Genomic DNA, 26,816 nt, shown 5'->3' with positions numbered 1-26,816 from the left:
AGAAGGCTTGAATCTTCGGACATCTCTACTGTGAAGAGATGAAGAGACAGTCATTGAATACTTTAAGTTGAGACAGACATTGAAAAAGAAAATGAGTCTTGGGGAGTAGGTGGGCAAGTGAAGTTGAAGCCATGATCATATCTGGCCAGGGGAATCACAAAATTGGTCTTGGCCTAGTAACAGCGTGCACGTGTGAAGGATAACAATTTAGTTACATATAAAATAGGAACAGGAATAGTTCACTTGGCCCTTGAACCTGCTCCATATGTTAGATTTAATAATATTTTGGGATCTCATTCATGTGCAAGTTGTTCATAAGTTGGACATTTGTAACTCATGGAATGCCTGTGTATATTTCCCCTTTTCTAAAGAATATTTGTTTATTTAGAGACACACTACAGAATATGCCCTTCCGTCCTTTACAACCGATTCACCAGCCATCCCGATTTAACCCTATCTACAATGACCAATTAATCTATTAACTGGTACATCTTTGGACAGTGGGAGGGAACCCACACATTCCATGCAGAGGACATGCCATTTCCTTGCACCTCCTTAACTCTGAGCTCTGAGCTCCAACACCTTTAGCTGTAATAGAGTTATGCTAACAGCTACACCATATGATGTGATTATCAAGTGAGTCCGTGGAGTAACAATTTTCTTTTGTGTAGTGACTAATCTAACCTAACCTAGGATGGCAGGACTTTTATATGATGAAAGACTGGATGAACTAGGCTTATACTCGTTGGAATTTAGAAGATTGAGGGGAGATCTTATCGAAATGTATAAAATCCTAAAGGGATTGGACAGGCTAGATGCAGGAAGATTGTTCCCGATGTTGGGGAAGTCCAGAACAAGGGGTCACAGTTTGAGGATAAAGGGGAAGCCTTTTAGGACTGAGATTAGGAAAAATTTCTTCACACAGAGAGTGGTGAATCTGTGGAATTCTCTGCCACAGGAAACAGTTGAGGCCAGTTCATTGGCTATATTTAAGAGGGAGTTAGATATTGCCCTTGTGGCTAAAGGGATCAGGGGGTATGGAGGCTGGTACAGGGTTCTGAGTTGGATGATCAGCCATGATCATACTGAATGGTGGTGCAGGCTTGAAGGGCCGAATAGCCTACTCCTGTACCTATTTTCTATGTTTCTATGTTTCTATGTGTCATTTTAGAACTTCAGCAAGTAAGTTGGAAACAATATTTACACACTTATCCACTCTAGGCTTATTAATCTGAATTCACCTCTGCAGGCATTGTGGCTGGTAACAGCGCAACACTTTCTGTCTCTAATATAGATTTCCAAACAGTCTCTTGTTTAAAAAGCAGGAATTCTGAGATAGTTGACATTGTTAAATATTTCCAGGGAGCAAAGTCTCATTAGTGCGTTCCTTGTATGCACCTATCTAAACCTTCTAGGAGATAATTCAGTTGTACTATCCATCCCTCCCCCGCTGTTCCTTGCACACTAATTTTTATGAAGGGTCTTTGAACTGAAACTTCAGTTCTAGTTTTTGTTCCACAGATGCTACCTGACCTGCTCAGTATTTCTAGAATTTTCCTTTTTTTTACTTTGGAGTTCCAGTATCAGTAGCTATGATTTATTTTCATTTATTGTTGGAGTTGTTACGTAACAGCAGCAATAGACCATATGCTGAGTCAGGTTTTAGTGTTAAAACCACTATCTTTATTAGTATCTACTTAAAATACAGTAACTTAAATGAAATAAACAGAAATTAACAGTGTTATACGTATATATATATATATATATATATATATGTGTGTGTGTGTGCCTCCCAAACAATCAAGCTTAGGAAGAATTCTTAAAGTCTTAAGGTTCAGATGGCAAAGTAGAATAGATGATGGAAGAGAAATTTGTAATCCATGTGGAAGTACGTAGACAGAGAGCAATACAAAGAATCGCAGGTTCCATGCTGGGTAAACAAAATAACAATCGTCAAAGATCTAGTCCGTTGAGTCGTTCTGAAATCCACCAGGTGACAGTCACAGGAGTATCGTCTTTAAGTGATTATCACATAACATCCTGATTCCTGGTAAAGGGCCAATAAAAGTGATACCACAGGATACCCAACAAATCCACACATATGGAGTGACAGTCACACATCTGTTGTGCACTGTGTGCCGATAATCAACCCGACCTTTTGAGCATAGGAGAGTTCCAAACCATAGCAGTGACAAGCTGAAGTTCCAAATGCTCGTGTCTCTCTCTCTCTCTAAGTCCACAGCAGGCTGCCACAGCCTGTGACCAGCGTCATAGTCATAGGCACTCTTAAAGTAACACTCACAGTATAAGCCTGCGTATCTCGTAACAGAGTTCACTGTCACTTCTTTTTTGGAAGAAACTCTCTAGTGGGAGTTCCACCTGTCTCTTTCTACTCTAGTTAATCTCAATGCTTTTTGTTTCCCTTCTTAGAATTTAGAACAGTACAGCGCAGGAACCGGCCCTTCGGCCCACAATGTTGTGCTGAACCATATTTACTTAGTAATCAAATGGCCAACTAAACTAATCCCTTCTGCCTACACAATGTTCATATCCCTCCATTTCTTTCACATTCGTGTGCCTATCTAAATGTCTCTTAAAAGCCCCAAATGTATCTGTCTCTACCAACAGCCCAGGCAGTGAAGTCCTGGCACACACCACTCTCCATGTAATAATCTTGCCCCTGTTTGTCTTCAGTAAAGTTTGACTCGCTGTTCTCATCTTATCAATGAAATCGCCTTTGTCCTTACCATCCCTGATTTGAGTTTGAAACCTATTTCTCTTCCTCTCTTTCCCAGTTCTGAGGAAGGGTTTATGAGCACACCCGCTAGCTCAGGGTCCCTTCCCTCAGATGCTTCCTGGCTCGCTGAGTACTTCCAGCATTTCTTTTTAAATCTCTCATATCTGCAGTTATTTGTTTTGTGATTTTCAATCTGACTCAAGCCCAGTCAGTACTTAGTTGGAAGGTTACCATAGGAACACAAAATGTTCAAAGATCTCAGTCATAGTATATTGTTGCCTGCTCCCACCCTGCCACCCATCACGCCCACCTCCCCACTCCCCAACCCACAGACTCACTCTCATCCTACAGTGGTCATTTTTCATCTTTTATTGCTGCTGTTGCACATATTTATACGACTGCTTGTTTTATTATAATAACGCCGGTAATATTATATACTGTCTTACATAAGCTTGCACCTCGCACTTTATGTCAACCTGCCAATCTTAAGGCCATTACGCTCAGAGACCTGGGTTAATATTATTTTGTGTCTGTATGAGCTGGATTATAATGATGAGAGCTGTGTGTGACTTTATATACAGTGTTTTACACCTTGGCCCCAGTGGAATGATGTTTTGTTTAGCTGTATACATGCGTAAGGTTGGAGGCCGAGTCACTGAATATATTTAAAGCGGAGGTTGATAAGTTTTATATCAGTAAGGGCATCAGAAGTTACGGGGAGAAGGCAGGAGAATGGAGTTGAGGGGTGTAATAAATCAGCAATTAATCAGGCAAAGCAGGCTGAATGGCCTAACTCTGCTCTCAGGTCTTAAGGCCTTGCGGAAAATAAACTTGAACTCGGACTTGTCTATGGTTATGAATCAAGCAAGTGGCATGGATCAGTGACATTCAACACATCTCCAGCAGCAGTCCAAGAAAAAAGTATTCGGACAAAAAAAAACCATGGCTGATGAGCTTTCTTGATGTTTGGAGGTGAACAGCCCTTTACTGAGTAAAGCTGCTTGCTGAAGTCTTTAAGGACATCAGTCTTGGCCCCACAAATGGCATCTTCCTGAGGAGGATCTCTCTGAATCGATCTCCAAGCAGGAAGTAGAAGATGGGGTTTATTGCAGAACTAAGGTAAGCAATCGGCCTCGTGAGGGCATATGCAGCCTTTATGCCCCGACGTTTGCAAAACGGTAGGTCCTTGTTCATTCTGGAAGCAATACGGACATTTCGCATGATGTGATAAGGGGTAAAGAGTACTGTGAAAATGACTAATGCCAATATTACAAGGCGATGGGGCTTTTCGAGTTTAATGTTCCTGCGACGTTGAGCACTTAGCTTCTTTAAGCTCCTAGCTGTCTGAATGCAGCAGAACCCCATGACACAGAGTGGGAGGATGAAATCAACGATGGTGAGGAGCAAACTATAAATAATGCTGTTCCATGCGTTCCCCGAACTGGCATAGTCAATGCAAACCACAATATGATCTTCGTTATCCGTGATGTTCTTTGGGCCAATGAATGTAAACATTGGTATCAGCTCCAAGCTGACAAAGACCCACAAGGTGAAACAGATGACAACCGCCGTCCGCTTTCTCTGGAACCAGTGAAGCTTTGTCGGGTTTCTTATCAGTAGGTAGCGGTCAATGCTGATGCAGGTGAGGTACAGAACACTCAGGTAGAGGTTAGAGTTGAGGAAGTATCGATTAAACTTACAGCAAATTTCACCATAGAACCATTCACTCCCGTTTGCATACTGGACAACAAACATGGGAAGAGTGCAAATAAATAGCAGGTCAGTGATGGAGAGGAAGAAAAGGTATATGTTACTGCACTTCCAATTCTTCAGGCAGAAGATATAACCACTTATCACAATGACATTCCCGATGAGCCCCACAATGAACTCGATACTGTACATTGTTGTGAGGTAGAACCTTTCCACGCCTTTGTTGATGTCCACACAATCCCCATCATTTGCCTGGAAAATACAAAGAAGGAAGAGAGTTAGCTGAAGGAATGTGCATGAACTGGCAAGGAGAACACAGTTTAAAGAGCTTTCAAAAGATTAGATTAGATTATGAGGACACTCAGTCCTCGTTTATTGTCATCTAGAAATGCATGCATTAGAAAATGATACAAAGTTCCTCCAGAATGATATCACAGAAACACAAGACAAACCAAGACTAAAACTGACAAAATCACTTAATTATAACATATAGTTACAACAGTGCAAAGCACTATCGTAATTTGATAAAGAGCAGACCAAGGGCACGGTAAAAAAAAAGGTCTCAAAGTTCAGACAGCCTCATCATCTCACGCAGACGGTAGAAGGGAAAAACTCTCCCTGCCATGATCCTCCAAGCACTGCAAACTTGCCGACGCAGCACCATTGGAAGCACCCGACCGCAGCGGACTCTGAGTCCGTCAGAAAACTTCGAGCCTCCAACCAGCCCTCCGACACCGAGCACCGAGGGCCATCCTCTGCCGAGTGCTTCGACCCCACTCTGGCCGACAAGCAACAAGCAAAGCCGAGGACTCGGGGCCAGAGATTCTGGATCACACAGTAGCGAAGCAGGCATTTCAGAAGTTTCGCCAGATGTTCCTCCCTGCTCTCACGTCTGTCTCCATCAAATCAGGATTGTGCACGGCATCCGACTTGACAGATAACAGATATCACCAGCGGAGTGGCAGCTGCGAGCTGCGTTGCGCTGCCATCTTCCCCTCACGATGTGTTGGCAAGGGAGAAGGAGCAGAAGAGATTCACGAAAATGATTCCAGGATTGAAAGGTTTAACCTATGAGGAGCCTTTGATGGTTCTAGGCCTGTATTTCTTGGAGTTTAGAAGAAGGAGGGGCATCTTATTGAAGCCTGTCGAACAAGGAAAGGCCCAGATAGAGTGGATGTGGAGAGGATGTTCCCTATAGTGCGGGAGTCTAGGACCGGAGGGCACAGCATCAAAATAGAAAGACTGTCCCTTTGGAACAGGAGTCAGAAAGAATTTCTTTTGTCAGAGAGTGGTGTATTGCTACAGACAAAGGAGGCTGAGTCATTGGGAATTCAAAGCAGAGCTTGATAGGTTCTTAATTAGTCAGGGTGTCAAAGGCTATGGGGAGAAGGCAGGAGAATGGGGTTGAGAGGGATAATAAATCAGCCATGATAGAAAGGTGAAGCAGATTCAATGGGATGAATTGCCTAATTGTGCTCCTATCTCTTATGGTCTTATGGTCTTAAAAGAGAAGTCAGCTGCTTTTATAAGACTGTTGAACGCTTTCCTAGTATAATAACTGGGACTTTTGAACTCACAATCTACCTGTGATTTGATCTACCTATGATTTGAATAGTATACAAGACAAGCTTTTTACTGTATCTTGGTACATGTGACAAAAATAAACCAATACCAATAGTTGCCAGGACTTTAAATTGAACATCCTTGCTCTTGTTCGAGATCATTCTCTGGAACAATTAGCATGCCGATGTGGATGTTGATTTAATGTCTTATTCAAAAGGCATTAAAAAGAATAATCAAAATCCTTATCAACACCAGAGACAGTTTTCTGATTAATTTTTGATTCGTGCTCTGTAACATATTTTAATTGGAAATGGAGTCTAAACGAATCATTGAAATATAATGGTCAACACAATGAAATGATAATACACAGCACATGCAGAAATGCAGATAACAGCTTAATTAATTTAGCTACCAGTTTTGAAATTATTACTTCAATAGAGATTGAGGCTGAGGATTTAAAAGATCTGCAGTGAGAAGCTATGTTTGGACCTAGATACTGTATGTTATGTCAGTGCCTTGTCTGGAGAGAGAGGAGAGTGGGATGATCTAGGCATGGGTCACGTATAAGAATTACTTGTTCTTTACATTTCATATTCTTCATTATTATCTGCATCTTCACCTGTTCACTGGAGAATTCCCTTTTTATTGGAAGGACATCACTAAGCTGGGAAGAGCGCATGGATGATTTATGACGATTCTGCCAGGACTTGAGAGCTCGAGTTAGAGGGGAGAGGTTGGTCAAGCTAGGACTATAGTCCCTAGAATGTCCTGGTTTGAGGGGTGTATTAAGTCATGAACTGCCAGGGGTCCAAATGTACAAAATGTGTGGATACAGGTACATTCTCCTGAGTGAACTCACAAACCTGTGCACACTCCGTTGGGAGAAAAGTTTCAGTCCCAAATGACCTATGTGATGCCGTAATTGTCTCCCTGTACAAGAACAAAGGGAAGAAATTGGAATTGCTCAAACTGCAGAGGGATTACCCTGCTGTTCACCACCGGGAACGTCCTCATCAGAATCTCTTGGACAGAATCATCCCTACCACTGCCGAAGGCTCCCTCACCACGAGTCAGTGCGGATTCAGAGCGAATAGAGGGACTTCCGACATGATCTTTGTCCTGTGCCGGATACAGGAGAGGTGTCATGATCAGAACACGGGGCTGTACATGGCATTCAAAGACCTGACCAAGGCATTTAATACAGTCACTTATGATGGTCTCTGGAAGATTCTGTCGAAACCCTGCTGCCCTCTGAAATTCCTCACTGGTCAGGTTAAACACAACAGTGACCTGTCTGACATATTTCCCATCAGTACCAGCGTGAAACAAGGCTGTGTTTCGGCACCAACGCTCTTTGCCATCTTTTTTAGCATGATGCTTTGGGAAGCAGAAGAGACCACAGCGTAGAGCATCTGCATTCGATTCCGCACTGATGGAAAAATCTTCAACGTACGCTGCCTTCTCACCAGAACAAAAACCATACAAGAGCCCATTCTCAAGCTGCTACATGCAGATGACTCTGCTTTTCTCATGCACACAGAGGACGTGCTATAAACTGCAGTCACAGTTCACCGAGCCTATAAAGGCTTTCGGGTTAATGGTCAGTCTGAGGAAAACAATGATCCTCCATTAGAAGCATCCTTGAGGTGATCACCATTTTTTTTATTAAATGCAATCCTGAACAATAACCAGATCAGAAATGCTGATCAAGTCAACTAGTTCCCAAAGAGAACTCTGATAATCCAATCAGATGGTTCACTGCTGCTCAGCGATAGAACACAAAAAAATCATATGTACAATTAAAAAATAGTAGAAATGCTGAAGTCATGATGATCATGAAGAAGTCTGCTGGAGAGAGGCGTTTATACACATGCTGTCTTCCATAATTCAAAGAGATTGAAGGATAAGGATGCAGGGTATCAAAACGTGGCAGGAGCACTTGGAATTGAAAACTAATCCCTACCAGGAGAAAACATCACCTGTTCTTTCCACACTGTTCTCCAGCAGTTAAAGGACTAAGTCCAGCCGGAACATTTCTCACAAGTGCTCTTGAAAGTCAGGTATTAACCCTACCTACCAACAACCAAGCGTTGCCACCCTGATAGTTTATGAAGAAGCATGTGACTTCTCTTCCAGAGATGATAGGTGTTTGTGCACTTGATTCTTGAAGGCTTGGACCCCATCGTCACAGATCTTTCCAACCACAGCATCTGGAAGGCTGTTCAAAATTCTGATAGCACAGTGATGGAAGCTTCTATCCAGTGTGTAGGTTCTCGCATCAGGCATAGAAACAGCATGAGCAGGCATAGATAAACCTGATCGTGTGGTGCGCCGTCTCTCATAAGATGAAGGCAGCATGGCGCGAAGGTCTGCAGGGCTGTGGCTGGTGTGCATTTTGTGTAGCTCAGTAGCTGCAGCAACCTGTTGTCTGTGGTGTAAGCTACTGATGGCCTTCTTCTCACGACCTATGGCTTCATCTACACCTATAATCCTGAGAGCCTTTCTTTGAATGGAATCAAGCTGGCTGAGGACAATCTGTGAGGCATTCATCCATGATAAGCAGGCATTCTCCATGATACTTCGTAGCTGGGCTTTGTAAGCTGTGGCTCTGCCCTCTTTGTCTAGTTTGGATGCTACTTTCTGCAGAGCTCCAAGCCTTTGTCCAGCCTTGTTTGAAATAATGGAAAGGCTTTTATCCCACACTAACTTGCTGTCAATATTAACACCAGGGATTACTAGCTCCTTCTTTAAATCCAGCTTGCAGTTCCCAAAATACAGGTCGGGGTTAGATGGATTCCTCTTCCTAGACATCACCATCGCCTTGCACTTAGTAGGCTCAAGGGTGACATTCCTGTTGTCTGCCCAGGCTTTCATCCTGTCAAGATCCCTATTCAGGCCTGCTGCCATTGTATTACTCTCTCCTGCTCTAATCGGTGCAAACAGTGTGGAGTCGTCACCGTACAGGTATAGCTCGTTACTGCATGCGTCAACCAAGTCATCGATGAAGATGGAAAACAGAAGTGGCCCAAGTATTGAACCCTGTGGTACAGATGCATTGATGGTTGAAGTCAGAAGCCTGACCAGAGATAACAACTTTGATGGTCCGTCCATGAAGGCAGCTCTGCAGCCATCTCAGCAGCTTTCCCGATATTCCCTTGGATCTCAGCTTAGCACAGAGTCCATTATGCCAGACCTTGTCAAATACTCCTTTGATATCCAGGGCTATGACACACACTTCTCCACCTTTGTCTAAGAAGGTGTTCCACGTTTGAGATAAGGTGGTGAGGAGATCGGCTGTACTGTGATTAGGTCTAAATCCATACTGCCTACTTGAAATTAAGTTGTTACAGAGTAGGTAGTTCTGAACCTGTTTGTGGACTGCTGCTTCCATTACCTTGCTGATGACAGCGAGGAAGCATATGGGGCGGTAATTTGTAGGATCAGCTCTGGAATCCCACTTCTATACTGGTGTTACTGATGCTATTTTCCATTGTTCTGGGAATACACCACTTGAGAAGCATAGCTGGAAGAGGCGGCAGACAGGACTTGCAAGTTTTACACTGCACTCCTTTAAGACACTAGTTGGAATCTGGTCAGGGCCAGATGCTTTATTAGGCTGAAGCTGTTGCATAATTTTGATGACCCCCTCTCACCACAGTTGAGCAGTTCACCTACCTGAGCAGCATCTTATCTCCAACGACGTAAGGGATGTTGACAATTGACTTGCCAGAGCTAGTAGTGCCTTTGGGCGCCTCCAGAAACATGTGTGGAAGAACTGCCAGCAGCGTTTGTCCACAAAAATCCAGGTGTACAGGGCTGCCGTCATCACAACACTGCTATATGGCTCTGAAGCCTGGGTCTTGTACCGCAAGCAACTCCGGTGGCTCGAGCGCTTCCAACAGCACTACCTCCTCTCCATCATGGGTATCACCTGGCAGGATCATGTCTCCACCAACAAGGTCCTCAAGAAGCTCAGCTTCCAAACATTGAAGCCACTTTGCTGCTTAAGCAGCTCCGCTGGTAAGGCCACGTGTCTCGCCTGGACAACTCCGGGTTACCGAAAGCAATACTCTACGGTGAACTCTCTCAGGGCAAGAGAGATCATGGTGCCCTGTGCATGAGGTACAAAGACCATCTTAAGCAGCAGCTCCCTCAGGCAAATATCAAAGTCAATGAGTGGCAGCAGTTGGCTTGTGACATATTCAGAATTGGCTTCTATAGTTACCGACGATTGTACCGTCGCTCCTGAGGATTCCGCCTCCCTCCTGATCCTTGCAAGTGAAGAATTAGCCATCGAATAGGATGAAGTCCTGATGAAGATTCTCAGTCCAAACATCAGCTCATTTTTTATCTCCATAAATGCTGCCTGACCTGCCGAGTTCCTCCAGCATTTTGTGTGTGTGTTTCTCTGGACCTCCAGTATCTGTGGAATTTCTTACACTTATAGACCATAAGACATAAGAACAGCGTTAGGCCATCCAGCCCATCAAGTCTGCTCCACCATTCTGTCATGGCTGATCCCATATCCCACTCAACCCGATCTACCTGCCTTCTTGCCACATCCTTTGATGCTCTGACTGATCAGGAAATGATCACTTCTGTTTAAATATACCCACGGTCTTGGCCTTCACTGCAGTCTATAGACTCCCCACTCTCCGGCTAAAAAAAAATCCTCTTTATCTCTGTTCAAAAAGGTCACTCCTCAATTTTGAGGCTGTGCCCTCTAGTTCTGGATATCCTCACCAGAGGAAACATCCTCTCCACCTCCATTCTATCTAGTTCTTTCAACATTCGATAAGTTTCAATGAAATCCAGACCCATTCTTCTAAATTCTAATGCATACAGACCCAAAGCTGCCAAATGCTCCTATGTTAACCCATTCCTTCCCGGAATCATCCTTGTGAACATCCACTGGACTCCCCACTGACAACACATCCTTTTTAAGATATGGGGCCCAAAGCTGTTGACAGTACTCCAAGTGTGACCTGACTAGTTTCTTATAAAATCTCAGCATTATCTCCTTCTTTTTATATTCTATTCCCCTTGAAATAAATACCAAGATTGTATTTACCTTCTTTATCACAGACTCAACCTGTAAATTAACCTTCTGGGAGTCTTGCACGAGGACTCCTAAGTCCCTCATTAAAGCACAATTTCTTTTTCCTGGGGAAGGTGAAGTAAAAACTGAAAGACATGGGTTTAAGTTGAGAAGTAAAAGGTTTCAAAGGGACCTGAATGGCAACGTCTTCTTGCAGATGTGGAGTGCATCTGGGATGAGCTGCCAGAGGAGGTGGGTCAAAGTAAATGTTATTATCAAAGTATTATCAACCCTGTGACTGAGGCAGGTACAATAGCAAAATGTGAAAGACATTTGGATTAGTACATAGATAGGAGAGATTTAGAGGGATATGGACCAAACACAAGCAATTGGGACGAGCTGGGAGGACACCATGGTTGACATGGACGAGATGGCATTAGCACCTGTTTCTATGCTGTATTAGACCATAACTTTCTAAAAACCTCTCCTTCTCCTTCTTACTCTTACGTTTTTACGACATTCCTTAAATACTACCTCTTTATCTAGGATCTTGATCAGTTGCCTTAATGATGAAACCTTACATGCATCACTATAGAAACGGAAGTGGTCGTGGTTATTCATTCTCTGGAAACTCAGCCAGCCCAGACAAAGAATGGTACTAAACTCTAGGGGGGCAGTGAAACAACTGATCATGCAATATAGCCACCAAAAAGATTATGGTCGTAGCAAGTAATAATGATTTGAATGCTATGATATCTGGACCTGGCACATCTCTGCCCTAGAGATGAACACTTTACTGCCTCCTCAGTGGGAAGAAAGAGGTGATCTGAGTCGATTTTGAGATAGCTTCTGGGGTATGGAAGGTTTGGAGTATTTGGGAAGGAGCATTAAATGGAACTATTTTTCATTTATTGAGATACAGCAACCCCCTAAGCCATGATGCCCGGCAAACCGCTGATTTAATCACAGGACAATTTATAATGATCAGTTAACCTACCAACCATATGACCTTGAACTGTGGGAGGAAACCGGAGCAGCTGGTGGAAACCCACACAGTCACACAGAGAATGTACAAACTCCTGACAAGCCGTGGCGGGAACTGAACCCGTGTCACCTGTACTGTAATGCATTGTGCTAACCACGAGGCTCCCGTGCTGCTATGTGGGAGGAGCAGCAGCACAACAATTTGGAGTCTTCAATATTGATCCAACATGCTTGTTTGTATCGAGCTATCCGGGCTTATGCGGGAAAATGGAGAGCATTGTGCTTCAGGGTTTTTGGAGCAGCTGAATTGGTTAATTGCTGTTTAACAAGAGTCACTAATTAGTTAGAGTTGCTTGTGTTTTTTTCTTGAATGACTTGCTCTTTATAATGCAGTCTCCTGGTGCCTCCTTTTTAAGCTTAAGTTCGTTTTGATAGTTTAGGGTATTCTGCGTTACATGTAATATTTAAACAGATGCCTGATTAATGCTAATTGTGGGCCCTAGTTTTGAGAATGTTATGTCTTGTGGCATCGCTCGGCCGAGCCACTGACGTTCTGTTGGAATTCTTATGAATAAACTTTAGACACTATTTCTAATTTGCAGTTTGTTCTCACGATTGCATGAGAATTCTGTTTTCCTCTGACATCCCCAAAGTAAATTAACTACAATACACTCAGTGACCACCTAATAAAGTGGCCACTGAGTATATGTTCATTGTCTTCTGCTGCAGTTGCCCATCAGAGATGCTCTTCCGCATAAGACTGTTGTAAAACGTGGTTATTTGAGTTACGGTCACCTGTCTGCCTGAACCAGTCTGGCCATTTTGCTCTGGTCTTTCTCATTTTCAAGGCATATTTGCTCTGAGAACAGCCACTCACTGTTTTTTTTTTTGTTTTTTGCACCATTCTCGGTAAACTCTAGAAATTGTTGTGCATGAAAATCCCAGGAGATCGGCAGCTTCTGCGATACTCAAATCACCCCATCAGGCGCCAACAAATATTCCACTATCAAAGTCATTGAGATCACATTTATTCCCCATTCTGATGTTTGGTCTGAACCACAACTGAACCTCTTGACCATGTCCATATGCTTTTATGTATTGAGTTTCTGTCACATGATTGGCTGATTAGCTATTTGCATTAATGAGCAGGTATACAGGTGTACCTAATAAAGTAGCCAGGCCAAATTCAATCAAAGGTGTATTTGTTCAACCTGAATGCAATTTTGCGATCATAGGATACTGCAGGCTACTTAGAACGTAACTGCTCAGTTGCGAAGGAGCTGGAATTATTGCATATCGTTGTTGTGTTATCACCTAGACTTTCTGTATACTGTTGTGCCGATGCAGTGTGCAGCGTGAAATGCTTGTCTTGGACATTTTTATTGTGATCACAAGACCCTGTTGGACACAGGTAATGTAAAATATTGCAAGTTTGGTTCACTGGTCCATTGGAAGACTGATAGCGAGGGAACTGTGTTGCCTTGTTTGTAGCAAGGAGATGGCACTCCTGCTGTGGGTTGCCTGTTGCATTTGCCAGGGGAGGAGATGCCGAAGGCAGTGTGGGAGAGAGCAGAGGCCTCTGTAAGGCATGCTGGAATCCATACTGGGTTGGGGGCCCACCACTGTTTGCTCAGAGTGACCCTCCAGTGTTTGCTCGGTGGAAAAACATAAGAACATAAGAAATAGGAGCAGGAGTAGGCCATCCGGCCCATCGAGCCTGCCCTATCATTCAATAAGATCATATCCGTAAACTCAGCTCCATGTACCTGCCTTTTCCCAATAACCCTTAATTCCCTTACTATGTAAAAACCTATCTAACTGTTTCTTAAGTATATTTAGTGAGGAAGCCTGAACTGCTTCCCTGGGCAGAGAATCCCACAGATTCACCACTCTCTGGGAAAAACAGTTTCTCCTCATCTCCATCCTAAATCTTCTCCCCTAAATCTTGAGGCAATGTCCCCTAGTTCTAGTCTCACCTGCCAATGGAAACAACTTTCCTACTTCTATCTTACCTATCCCTTTCAAAATTTTGTATATTTCTATAAGTTCCCCTCTCATTCTTCTGAACTCCAGAGAGTATAGTCCCAGGCGACTCAATCGCTCCTCTTAGGTTAACCCCTTCATCCCTGGAATCAACCTGGTGAACCTCCTCTGCACTGCCTCCAAAGCCAGTATATCCTTCCTCAAGTATGGTGACCAGACCTGCACACAGTACTCCAGGTGCGGCCTCACCAGTACCCTGTATAGTTGCAGCATGACCTCCCTGCTCTTGAATTCAATCCCTCTAGCAATGAAGGCCAACATTCCATTTGCCTTCTTAATAACCTGTTGTACCCGCAAGCCAACTCCTTGCGATTCATGAACAAGCACTCTCAAGTCCCTCTGCACAACAGCATGCTGCAGCCTCTCACCATTTCAATAATAATCTGTTCTTCTATTATTCCTTCCAAAGTGGATGCTCTCACATTTACCAAAGTTGTATTCCATCTGCCAGAAGTTGGCCCACTCACATAACCTATCTATATCCCTCTGCAGACTCTCCACATCTTCTGTACAATTTACTTTTCCACTCAATTTTGCTACGCTACACTCAGTCCCCTCTTCTAAATTATCCATGTAAATGGTAAACAGCTGCGGGCCCAGCACCGACCCCTGCAGCACCCCACTCACCACTGACTGCCACCTGGAGAAACACCCATTTATACTAACTCTCTGCCTTCTATCGGTTAACCAATCCACTATCCATGCCAATACACTTCCTCTGACTCAATGCATCCATATCTTATTTATAAGTCTCTTGTACAGTAGCTTATCGAATGCCTTCTGGAAATCCAAGTATACGACATCCACCTGCTCCCCTCTATCCACTGCACTCATTATGTCCTCAAAGAACTCCAGTAAGTTTGTCAAACAGGACCTGCCCTTTGTGAATCCATGCTGCGTCTGCCTAATGGAACCACTCCTTTCTAAATGTTTCGCTATTTCTTCCCTAATGACAGCTTCAAGCATTTTCCTGACTGCGAATGTTAAGCTAACTGGCCTATAGTTGCCTGTCTTTTGCCTACATCCTTTTTTAAAAAGTGGCATGACATTTACTATCTTCCAATCCGCCGGGACCTGCCCAGAGTCTGGAGAGTTCTGATAAGTGATTACCAACGCGTCTACTATAACCTCCGCCAATTCCTTCAGCACCCTGGGATGCATCCCATCAGGACCAGCGGACTTATCTACCTTCAGGGCCTCTAGTTTGCTCATCACTATCTCTTTAGTGATGGAAAACAAGCTGGACCAAGACAATTTACCATCAATCTACAGGCCACGCTACACAGGGATTGGGCTATATTATGATATTCTTTATGTTTTTTCCTGCTGTGGTAACTATATGTGCTATTTGATCTATGCACTATGTGCAATGTGCTTTGTGCAGTGTGCTGCATGCCGTTGGTAATGTGCTTTGCAACTTGTTCCCAGAGGAATGTTGTTTCATTTGGCTATATTTATGTATGTTTGAATGAAAATTAAATTTGAACTTGAGCTTGAACTGATGCGGAGTAGCTTACAGAATCTGGTAGGGTTGTTCAGCTGGGAGCCGAAATGGTCTCAGTGGACTGAATGGTTTTTGTCTGTGAAGTAATAAATTGAATAAAGTTGGAATTAAAATGCCATGCAATCACAAGTTTGAGGTGCAATCAGGAAGGAGATACACCAAAATCCCCAGCGGTTATGTATGAGAAGGAGCAGCAATCTGATAACCTCACATAAGGTAGCTTGTGGTGATTATCGGTGCAACCAATGAAACAGCAAACTTCTGCTTTTCAAATAATTTTAACATATCCTATATTACAGCAACGTATTTCGCAAACTCCGGTTAAAAGTTGCCCATTTGCAGATCCTCGATTTCTCCCCAATCCATTCTCTCTTGGGAATGATAAACAATTATGCCACGCTCTACGGCTCACTAGTAGGGCGGCACAGTGGTGTAGTGGTTAGCACAACACTTCACAGTGCCAGCAGCCTGGGATCAATTGCCACCACTGCCTGTAAGGAGTTTGTGTGTTCTCCCTGGTCATTCTGGTTTCCTCCCACAATCCAAAGACTTATTGCTTGGTAGGTCTTGTACTGTTTGGGCAGCATGGCTTGATGGGCCATTCTGTGCTGTATGTGAGATTGATAGTGACCATATTGCTGGCCCAATTACAATCCTTCAAGAATAGACTATCTGTTCGTTATCACAGAGCTGTTTGTGAGTGTATACTCGTGATCACTTTATTAGGTACACCTGCACACCTGCTTATTAATGCAAATAACCAATCTCAACCAATCATGTGGCAGGAACTCAATGCATAAAAGCATGTGGACATGGTCAAGAGGTTCAAGAGTTGTGTTCAGATGGGGTGGTTTGAGTATCTGAGAAAATGCTGATCTCTTGGGATTTTCATGCACAACAGTCTCTACCGTTTAGAGGGAATGGTACAAAAAGCAAAAAATAAACATCCCGTTCTGTGGACAAAAGTGACTTGTTTGTGAGAGAGATCAGGGGAGAGTGGCTAACACATTCAATGCACAATACATTGAAGCGTATGGGCTACAGCAGTGGAAGATCACGAAAACACTTCACACTCAGTGGCCACTATTTAGGTACAGGAGGCATGCAGTACTGTGGCAACTGAGTAGATATTGCAACAGTGACATGCTTACAAATGGCATACGACTGAAAAATGCTTTGAGACATTCTGAGGTTATCAGATATATGAGATATCTGGAATACTTGGTAGGGCTCTGAAAACCTGTCCCAGTCAACTGGCGGGGGTGTTCAAAAGCATTTTCAATCTCTCGTGGCTACAGTTAGAAGTTCCCCCTGCTTCAAAAGGGCACCAATTATACCAGTATCTAAGACAAGCAGGGTGAAGTACCTTAACAGCTATTGCACTCACATCTACAGTAATGAAGTGCTTTGAGAGGTTGGTTATGGCTAGAATCAACTCCTGCCTCAGTACGTACCTGGATCCACTGCAATTTGCCTTTCACCACAATATGTTGTGATCTCACTGGCTCTCCAGGAGGCCTTACATCACCCAGACAATATTAATATCTATGTCAGGATGCTGCTTATTGATTACAACTCAGCATTTAACACCATCATTCCTACAGTTCTGTTTGAAAAGCCCCAGAATCTGGGCCTGTGTACCTTGATGGTAGTAGGTCAAAGAGATTATGGGATAGGTGGTAGAGATCCCCAGTGATACTTTGGTCTCTTCCTTTGCAGTGCTCCTGGTAAATACCTTTTGGGCAATAGGTGTGTAGTTTTCAGCCAGGGTATCTGCGACTAGTGGAATGGATGCTAAAGGTTCAAGCCCCATCAAGGGAGCTTGACAGTTTGAATCCAGTAATTTAAAACAAAGTGGACAACAGGAAAATAGTCCCCGAAAAAAATGGATTAACATGGCCTTGTTTGTTAATACACTTTCGGGTGGGTACCTGGTCTACGTGTGGTTCTGGTCCTATATTCCTGCGATTAGTTCTTTGCTGACATTTAAAGGAGCTTAAACACATGTAAACACGCAAACCTGGTCTAGTCATCAGTGCCCGAACACTCAAATGCTGAATATTTAAAATAATACCTTTTGAAGTAAACTGTGGAACAAGAAGCTTTCAAGGAAAACTTACCAAAGATGGGGTAAAAATGAAATAATGGCAAAGGGAGAGCAATTATTTCAGTAGACCAAGTTCAAGTTCAAGTATATTATCATTCAATTGTACACCTGTATAAAGTTAAACGAAACAATATCCCTTAGGGGCCAGGAGTCACACACACAGCACATATAGTTATGATCCAGCACATACAGTCACAAAATAATATTAACTGAACTTCAAATATTTTAACGAGCTGATTGAGAATGATGCATCTTAAATTAAACACAATCAGCTGGCATCTTTCAAGAGATATTTATTCCCGCTGTTTTACACAGTTTCTTCATTTCAATAACTTGACAATATCTTTCAAATCTTTCTTGCAATAGGTGGATTAGCAAACCCGTGTAAACAAAAGAAAAAGAGGAAACAGAAATATTCACTTACCATAACTATGATTTGAAAGCAAGCAACACTAGATTAAATATTCCGAAGAATCTTATGTAATGCTTCCTTTGAAAGAATCACTTGGACAATTAATGTAACAATTCCTAATGAGCCAAAGCGTATACACAGAAATAGCACCAGCTATTTGCTTTAATAGTTTTGATATGAAGATGATGTTTCGACAACCAATGTGGCCCCTCCTCCCAAATGAATTTGGAAGCCAGGAAGAAGAAGTGCAGGTTTCCCAAGTTTGAAATTTAACAGTGAAGCAAGATGTTTAGTTAAATCAGAAAATAAAGTTTCAGTTAACAGAAGACCTTCAGCTCATAAAGTCCATCTTAACACCATCTTCTGAAGGTGTGTTTTTAGCAGGGGTGAAGCCTCTTATTTGCAGTTACTTTCTACACACTTGAAACTGTTTTTTTTAACCTAATTGTCTGAAAGTGGGAGATAAAAATTTGAGCTATTTTCAAAGAAAACAGGATGGAAATGTGATAAGAAATCAGGGAACCAGGTCAAGAAGACACTTGCATTTACACAAGACCTTTCATGATGTCAGTATATCAGAGTTATAGAACAATACAGCACAAAATATTCTTTCTGCCCATCTGATCTTTATCAAACTATTATTCTGCCTGGTACCATCAACCTACATAGTCCATGAGCCAGGACCCCAAATTTGGGCCACCGGTACCATCTGGGGGGAATAATTCTTATAGTGATTTTTGGCAAGGTATACACCCCCAGTGCTATGTGATAGCATTGCAGCAGTGGTAGCTTTCTGTGAGGGGGACTGGGAGTTGCACCCCTATGCTATAAGAACCATGATCCCATGGTGATTTGCCTATGATAAGATGAATTATGCCAGGTACCTGTCCACTTACTTTGCACAGATGATGAACCTCCCAGAGAAAAATCCTTCTGTATATGAGGCCTTCAAGACAGGCCAATTCTCAGTGCAGCTGTCAAGTAACAACCCCTTTGGGCAGATCCCTGTGGACCAGGCTATTGCAGCCACAGTGAACAAAGACACACAGACTCCTGGAGGCACATCACGGTTCAGCCACAACCTTGAGAAAATGTAGCAGTAGAAGAGCAACTCCCAGGAAAATCTGCTACAGTGGTCGATGGAATGAACTTGGTCCAAAGAGTGAAAGGTGATCAAGTTTACTTTCAGAGATGTTGCCACAACAATTCTGGGTATGGCTCTGAGGGAAGGCAGTCAGAATAGCAGAATAGATGTTGTGTTCGTCACATACAAGGAGAACTCTATGAAGAATAGTAATGGATCTCTACGGGGTGAAGAGACTGGTCATGAGTTGTGAGGTATCACTGCCACACAGACGGTGAGGCAGTGGAGGAACTTCCTGACCAAAGTCAGCAACAAAAATAGTCTCATTAGCTTCATTGTCCATGAATGGAGGAAGACGGAGAATAGAGCAAAGCAACAGGAGAAGATTCTGTATGCAACTGTGAATGACAAATGTTACAGAATCACATCTCAAGACAGTGAGGCGTCAGCTCTTCAGTGTCAACAAGAAGAAGCAGATGGCCGCCTACTTCTCCATGCTGCCCATGCCACTAGAGAGGGATACCAATCTGTAGTGATGTGCTCAGAAGACACAGAAGTCTTTATCATGTCTTTAGCATTTTGTGACAAGTTTGAGGCCCCATTGTTCCAGAAGTGTGGCACTAGAACCTGTACAAGGCTTGTAGACATCAAGAAGGTTGCTGCCACTGTTGGCATAGAGGTTTCTGGGGCTCTTATCGGGTTGCACGCACATACAGGATGGGACACTGTAAGCGCTTTTGCAGGCAAAGGAAAGACAAGTGCCCCAAAACTTCTGACCAGCAACAGGGAAACTCAGGACACATTCTTAGAGTTGGGTCAGGAATGGGACCTCTCCCCAGAACTAATGGACAAACTGGAGGCATTTACATGTCTCCTGTATGCCCCAAAAGTGTCGACCACCAAGGTCAATGAGCTCAGGTATCACCTTTTCTGTGCCAAAAAAGGTGAAATCGAAAGTCATCAACTCCCACAATGCAAGGACTGCTTAATAAAACATGCACAGCGAGCCAACTACCAGGCTGCTATAAGGAGAAGGTGTTTGGAGAAGGACCCACAAGTGCCAAGCCCTGTTGGCAAAGGATGGAAGATAGAGGGAGAAGAGGAAGGTGAACAGTTGGTGGTGCACTGTATGGAAGGCCAGCCAGCACCCGATGCCGTCCTGGATCTACTGGCCTGTAACTGTCCAAAAAATATTCACTCCCAAGATGTATGTGTGTTGCAAATGGCCTCAGGTGTACTGACATGTGTAGACTGGCAGACTGTGAGAACCAGGCATCCACCTCAGAGAGTGTGGAAAGTTCAGATGAAGATGTGGAAGATGTGGAAGACTTGGAAAATTATTATGATTATTAATCGGTTATGAAAGTATGGGAAACAAAATATGGAAAGCAGTCTTTGATTAAATATATTCATTTTACAACCAAATGAGGCGGGAGGTGGGAGGAGATGACAGCTCGCCGTGCACGCGCAGCTCTCTGGTGAAATGATTTTGTATCTGTTAAATAGGGGCTGTGGACAATTCTGATTTGATGGAGACAGACATGAGAAGCACAGAGGAACATCTGGAGAAATTTCTGAAACGGCGGTTCGCTGCTGCTGTTACTGCACGATCGAGAATCTTCTGGAGGGTAGGCCCCAAAATCCCCGGCTTTGCCTGCTGCTGGCGACTGAGGCTGAGGTCGAATTGTTCGGCAGAGATGGTGCTCGGTACTTGGTGTAGGAGAGCTGATCGGAGGCTTGAAGTTTTCAGACGACTCAGAGTCGGACTGTGGTCGGGTATGGCAGGGAGAGTTTTTCTTCCTTCTCCCATCTGCGTGAGATGTGGGACATTTGAGAGACTTGGAACTTTACTGTGCTCATGGACTTCTTCAAGTTATGGTATTGTTGCACTGTTGTAACTATATGTTATAATTATGTGGTTTTGTCAGTTTTTTCAGTCTTGGTCTGTCCTGTGTTTCTGTGATATCACACCGGAGGAAAATTGTATCATTTCTTAATGCATGCATTACTAAATGACAATAAAAGAGGACTGCATGTCTTCATAATCTAAAATGGGGCCTAGGTTATGGCCGTGTGGAACCCCACATTTGAATTATTGTATTGTATTTCTATGTGCTATGACAAAAGCTTAAGATTGTTTTGATTTGATACAACAATATGGAAAATATCATGACATTGATAAAACTCCAGAAATCTCTCCAAATGAGGCTTTTTTACCTTTTGAGGGGGGGGGGTAACATTTTCTGCTGTACTGATGTTAATATGGAATATATACAAAAAGAATTACTTATTTGAAGTAATAAAGCTACCACTGATGCAATGCTATCACATATTTTCTAACTCTAGAGATGTATACCTTGCCAAAAACCATTATGAGCATTATTCCCCTCAGACGGTACTGACCAACTCTACTGGCTCACGGACGAACACCAAGACCATCATCCTCATAACCCCCCTATCAATGTACCTATTCAAATATCTCTTGAAATTGAACTCGCTTCCACCACTTGCATTTACCTTATCTATACTTCTCATAATTTTGTATACCTCTGTCAATTCTTACCCCTGACCCAGAACCCCCTCCCCCTTCACCCCGCCCATTCTTCTAAATGCTTGGGAATAAATTCCTACCTTATTTAACCTATAACTCAGGCCCTCAGGTCCTAACAGTAATCTTTTTGGTTGTTCATTTTTTTGTTCAGGATTCAGGCACAAGTTAAGTTTAGTAATTTGCGGGTATGCTGTGTTGGCACTGGATGCACAGTGCCGCTTGTGGGCTGTCCCCAGCATATATTTTGACTATGTTGTTCGTTGACACAAATGGCCCACTTCACTGTATGTTTCAATGGTTTTTTGTGCATGTGACAAATGAACTTACACTTTTTAAGTTATGCATTATTGCCTTTGGAAAAGTTAATAGCATGTACAATAACTACATGTAGCCGGCTGGTGGTGTAGTGGCATCAGCTCTCGACTTTGGGGCAGAAATTCCTGAGTTCGAGTCCAGCCAGCTCCCGCGCACGCTTTCCATTCGTGCTAGGTTGAGCATCGAGCTAGCAACTTGACCTCGTAAAAAAAGAAATTGCCTGCTACAGAAACATCAACAGCAAAAAGTTGATGGCCTGTGCTCTCTCATGAGTTTAAAGGCAATTTCTTCTCTCTTCTACAATAACCACATAAATTAAGAGTCGGAGCAGGTTGAGCCTACTCCAGCATACAATCAGAGCATGTGTGATGGATAGTCACTTCTAAGGGTCTAAGAGGTTTATTGCTAACACTTGCTTTCTAACACAGTGGCATGATCGTTCCAAAGGGTCAGAGAGAGTTGTTGATGATAAAGTTAAACTCCTGACAAATATTATTTGTTTAGCTTTTTGTTGTAAACAGGAACCAGTCTTCAGTTTGTAATGTAAATTGCAAGCGGCAATCAGTTTGATTCTGGAGGCACAGCTTTGCAAAGTAACTGACCAGGAGACTTACTTCCATTGGTCAGACTCAAAACAATGAGATTATGTCACTTAGCATATCAGACATGGTTACAAGTTGGAATGTTTGTGTAATGGGATCTCTGTCACTTGCTTTAAGATCATTTGTGTGAATTACTTTGTCCCAGCAAGGGTATCTGGAGAACATAAGCAAATGATGTCACATAACAGAAAATAGTATAAATATCAGAAGGACAAGGGGATTATTAGGAACGACAATGAGAGTAACAGAAAGATGGGGTTACAAAAAGAAGAACTAAAAGTCATTTTTCAACCTTCGGTTTCTGCGTCGGACAAGTTATTTGTTCCTCTGGTTTGTACGAATTGCACCTGTACTTGAGAATCCTTTGTAGTTTGTAAAGATTTTGTTAATTCAGAAATCATTTATAAATTAGAACTCATATCTGAGGGTTAAGAATTATTTGTCTGATTTTTAACGTGTCTCATTAAAATAAAATAACTGCACTGAAACTACTTTTTTACCTGGGAGTATCTCCTCTTTGGAACCCACCACTCAAATAGTGGATATTGACATCTCGTCCTCACCAGGGACTAGACAGGGAAATAAGTGAGTCTTTGAAGAGTAGGGGGATACAGTATAACCTCCATGTAGTGTGAGTACCTGTAGATATCCATATCGGATAGGGATTAAAATCTCCTTTTGAGTTTAAGGATTTGCAGTCAGTGAACCCCATGCCACCACACCTCAACCAGTTCAACATCTTGGTACCTGAAATTAGATTATCCCTCTATTTTCAATAAAGCTATCATTAATTAAATGATCAGCTTCCCCACTTGTTCTGGTCAGCAAAGGAAAGGTTGTGCATCTTCCAGTTCAGCCCTGTTCACATTAAGCAAGTTATTTGTACTTCCAATTAGAGTCATGGAGTCATAAGGCAGTAAGGAACACAAACATGCTCTTTGGCCCATCTAGTCTGGACCAAACTATTATTTTGCCTCATACAATTGACCTGCATCTGGACCATAGCCCTACATATCCCTCCCATCCATGTATCTATCCAAATTTCTGGTAAATCTTGAAATCCACAACTTCCGCTAGCAGCTCGTTTCACACTCTCACCATTCTCTGTGTTAAGAAGATCACCCTCATGTTCCCTTTTAAATATTCCACCTTACACCCTTAACCTGTGACCTCTAGTTGTAGTCTCACCAAAGCTCAGAGCAAATAAAAAGCAACGCACACGAAATGATGGAGGAACTCAACAGGTCAGGCAGCATCAATGAAAATGAATAACTAGTCAACTTATTGGCCGAGATCATTTACTCTGTCTATACCCCTCATAATTTTATATACTGTACCTCTCTCAAATCTCCCCTCATTCTCCTAAACTCTAGGGAATAAAGTTCTAACCTATTCAGGACTTCTCTGTAACTCAGGTCCTCAAGTCCTGGCAACATCTATACGCTTTCCTGTCGCTTTCACTGTACTGCAGTTGGTGCAGTTGGTACAGTTGTACAGTTGGTACAATGTGGTATTCTCTATATTGGAGAAACCATACACAAATTGGGTAATGGGACCAGTCCACAGGAGCAACACTGAGCTTGCTGTTGCCAGCCACTTTAATTCTCCCTCTCATTTCCAACTCGATCTATCAGTCTGCGCCCTGCTTGATCTTGAATTTCATCAACGTTCAACCTAATCCACTGAGTTTCCTGCAAAAACAAAGCAATCTGCTGGAGGAACAGCAGGTCATGCTGTATCGGCGGGAGTAAAGGAATCAATGACATTTCAGGTCAAATCATCTACTTCAGTTTTGAGTCAGAAACATCAACAAACCTTCCACCTCCCAAGGACCTCCACGGATGCTGCTTGATCTGCTGAGTTCCTCGAGCAGACTGTGTGTTTCTCCAGATTCCGGTACCTGCAGTTTCTTGTATCTTCCTCTGAGTCCCTCTGGCAGATTGTTTCTGGCAACAACCTTTAAACTTTGGTTTACTGCCTGGCTAGTACTTCTCAATTTCTTCACTTGACACGTGTCCGCTGATCTTGTCTCCTTTTCTACTTACGCTGAGTGACCACTTTAACCTGTACACCTGCCTGTTAATGCAAACATTGAATCAGCCAATCATGTGGCAGCAACTCACCGCATAAACGCATGCAGACATGGTCAAGAGGTTCAATTGTTGTTCAGACAGAATATCAGAATGGGGAAGAAATGTGATCCAAGTGACTCTGACGGTGGATTGATTGTTGGTGCCAGATGGTGTGGTTTGAGTATCTCAAAAACTGGTGATCTCTTGGGTTTTCACGTACAACCATCTCTGGAGTCTTGAGTTTACTGAGAATGGTGTAAAAAACAAATAAACATATAGTGAGTGGCAAACCTCTGGCAAAAATGCCTTGTTAATGTGCAAGGACAATGGGGAATGGCCACATTGATTCAAGCTGGCTGGAAGGTGACAGTAACTCAAATAGCCACTTGTTTCAACAGGGATATGCGGAAGAGCATCTCTGAATGCACGACTCATAGAAACTTGAAGTGGATGGGCTACAGCAGCAGATCACCATGAACATGCACTCATTAGCCACTTTATCAGGTATGGGATGCACCAAATAAAATTGGCCACTGAGTGTATTTTTCCTCTACTGAAAGATTCTACATTATATTTCCCAAATATGTTGTTTCCCCAGCAGCATAATATATGTCAATAGTTTGGTACTTTCTTTTCAAAGCCTGTTCTGTATCTGCCTTTCTATGAACATACGGAAAGACATTTCCCAAAATAGTCTCAGATGAACTGCAGGTGATTTTGCCACCTCTCTAGATTTGGTATAGACAAAACGATGCTAATACCTGAGATGTGCAGGTTCTCTCATGGCAGAAGGTTGGATAGACTCTGCTTGTTTCTGCTAATGTGTAGAGGGCTAGAGATGAATTAATTGAAATATCTAAGTTCTGAGAGGTGTGGAGGGGATGCCTCCAGATCAGATTCAGATTTATTTATCACATGTGCACTGAAGCATACAGTGCAATGAATCATTTGTGTTAACACATCCCAGGATGTGCCACACAATTGTTGCTGCACATTCTGGCAGCTACATAGCAAGTCCACAATGCTGAGCAGAACAAAACTGAGTACAATAGAACATACCAAGCAACAAAGCAACAGCAGCTAGACAAGCCCCTTTCCTCCCACTGATCATAGACAGTCCTGTAACCCCCTCACAGGGCTTCTTCTGTTGCCTCCGGCAGACTGGTGGATTCACAGTCACTGGGCTCCAATCTTCCAGTGGACTCTAGTTGTGGGCGGATCTAGCTTTAGTGTTTTATTGTTTAAAAATAATAGATCATCCACATAAGGTATGTGCTCCCAGACACATCCGCCATCTGGCTCAATCGCAGTTTCTATCCTGCTGCGTAAGGCTATTGAACTAGTCCACTAAAGTTCAAAGCAAGCTTATTATCAAAATGCATATACGTTGCCATATACGACCCTGAGATTCATTTACTTGTGAGGGGTATACTCAATAAATGCATAACAGAATAAAAACCATAACAAAATCAATGAAAGGCCACCCAACTAAAGTGTTCAACTAGAGTGCAGAAGACAACAAACTGAGCAAATACAAAAATAAGAAATAATAATAACAAATAAATAAACAATTATGATCAAGGACATGAGATGTGGCGGGAGGAGAAGATGGCGGCGCGCCGCGCGTGCGCAGCCCTCCGGTGAAAATGATATCGTATCTGTTAAATAGGGGCCGTGGACAATTCTGATTTGATGGAGAGGGACGTGAAAGCACAGAGGAACACCTGGAGAAATTTCTGAAACGCCCGTTCGCTGCTGTCGTTACTGTGTGGTCAGGAATCTTTTGGAGGGAAGGCCTCAAAATTCCCAGCCTTGCCTGCTTTAAGCAACCGAGAAGGAGGTTGAATCGTTCAGACAGAGAGGGCGCTCAGTACTCGGTGTCAGAGAGCTGATCGGAGGCTCGAAGTTTTCGGATGACTCAGAGTCGGACCGTGGTCGGGTATGGCAGGGAGAGTTTTTCTTCCTTCTCCCATCTGCGTGAGATGTGGGACATTTGAGAGACTTTGAACTTTACTGGGCTCATGGACTTCTTCATCAAGTTATGGTATTGTTGCACTGTTGTAACTATATGTTATAATTATGTGGCTTTGTCAG

At 43.0% G+C, this 26,816-nt stretch overlaps 1 protein-coding gene across 1 annotated transcript; it reads right to left on the bottom strand.

Annotated features, from left to right (window-relative positions):
- Positions 1-1,753: 1,753 nt before the first annotated feature.
- LOC134344728 (succinate receptor 1-like) lies at positions 1,754-18,246 on the bottom strand. Its single transcript, XM_063044808.1, has 2 exons — positions 18,111-18,246; positions 1,754-4,699 (listed from the first exon to the last, which is right to left on the bottom strand). Exons 1-2 carry the CDS (start codon positions 18,111-18,113, stop codon positions 3,722-3,724), a joined length of 981 nt encoding a protein of 326 aa, XP_062900878.1. The 5' UTR covers positions 18,114-18,246; the 3' UTR covers positions 1,754-3,721.
- Positions 18,247-26,816: the final 8,570 nt, after the last annotated feature.

Source organism: Mobula hypostoma, chromosome 4 (genome assembly GCF_963921235.1).
Source record: "Mobula hypostoma chromosome 4, sMobHyp1.1, whole genome shotgun sequence".
NCBI classification, from domain to species: Eukaryota; Metazoa; Chordata; class Chondrichthyes; order Myliobatiformes; family Myliobatidae; genus Mobula; species Mobula hypostoma.
Note: the sequence above shows the minus strand (reverse complement) of the source record. Positions and strands in the feature narration are given on the sequence as shown.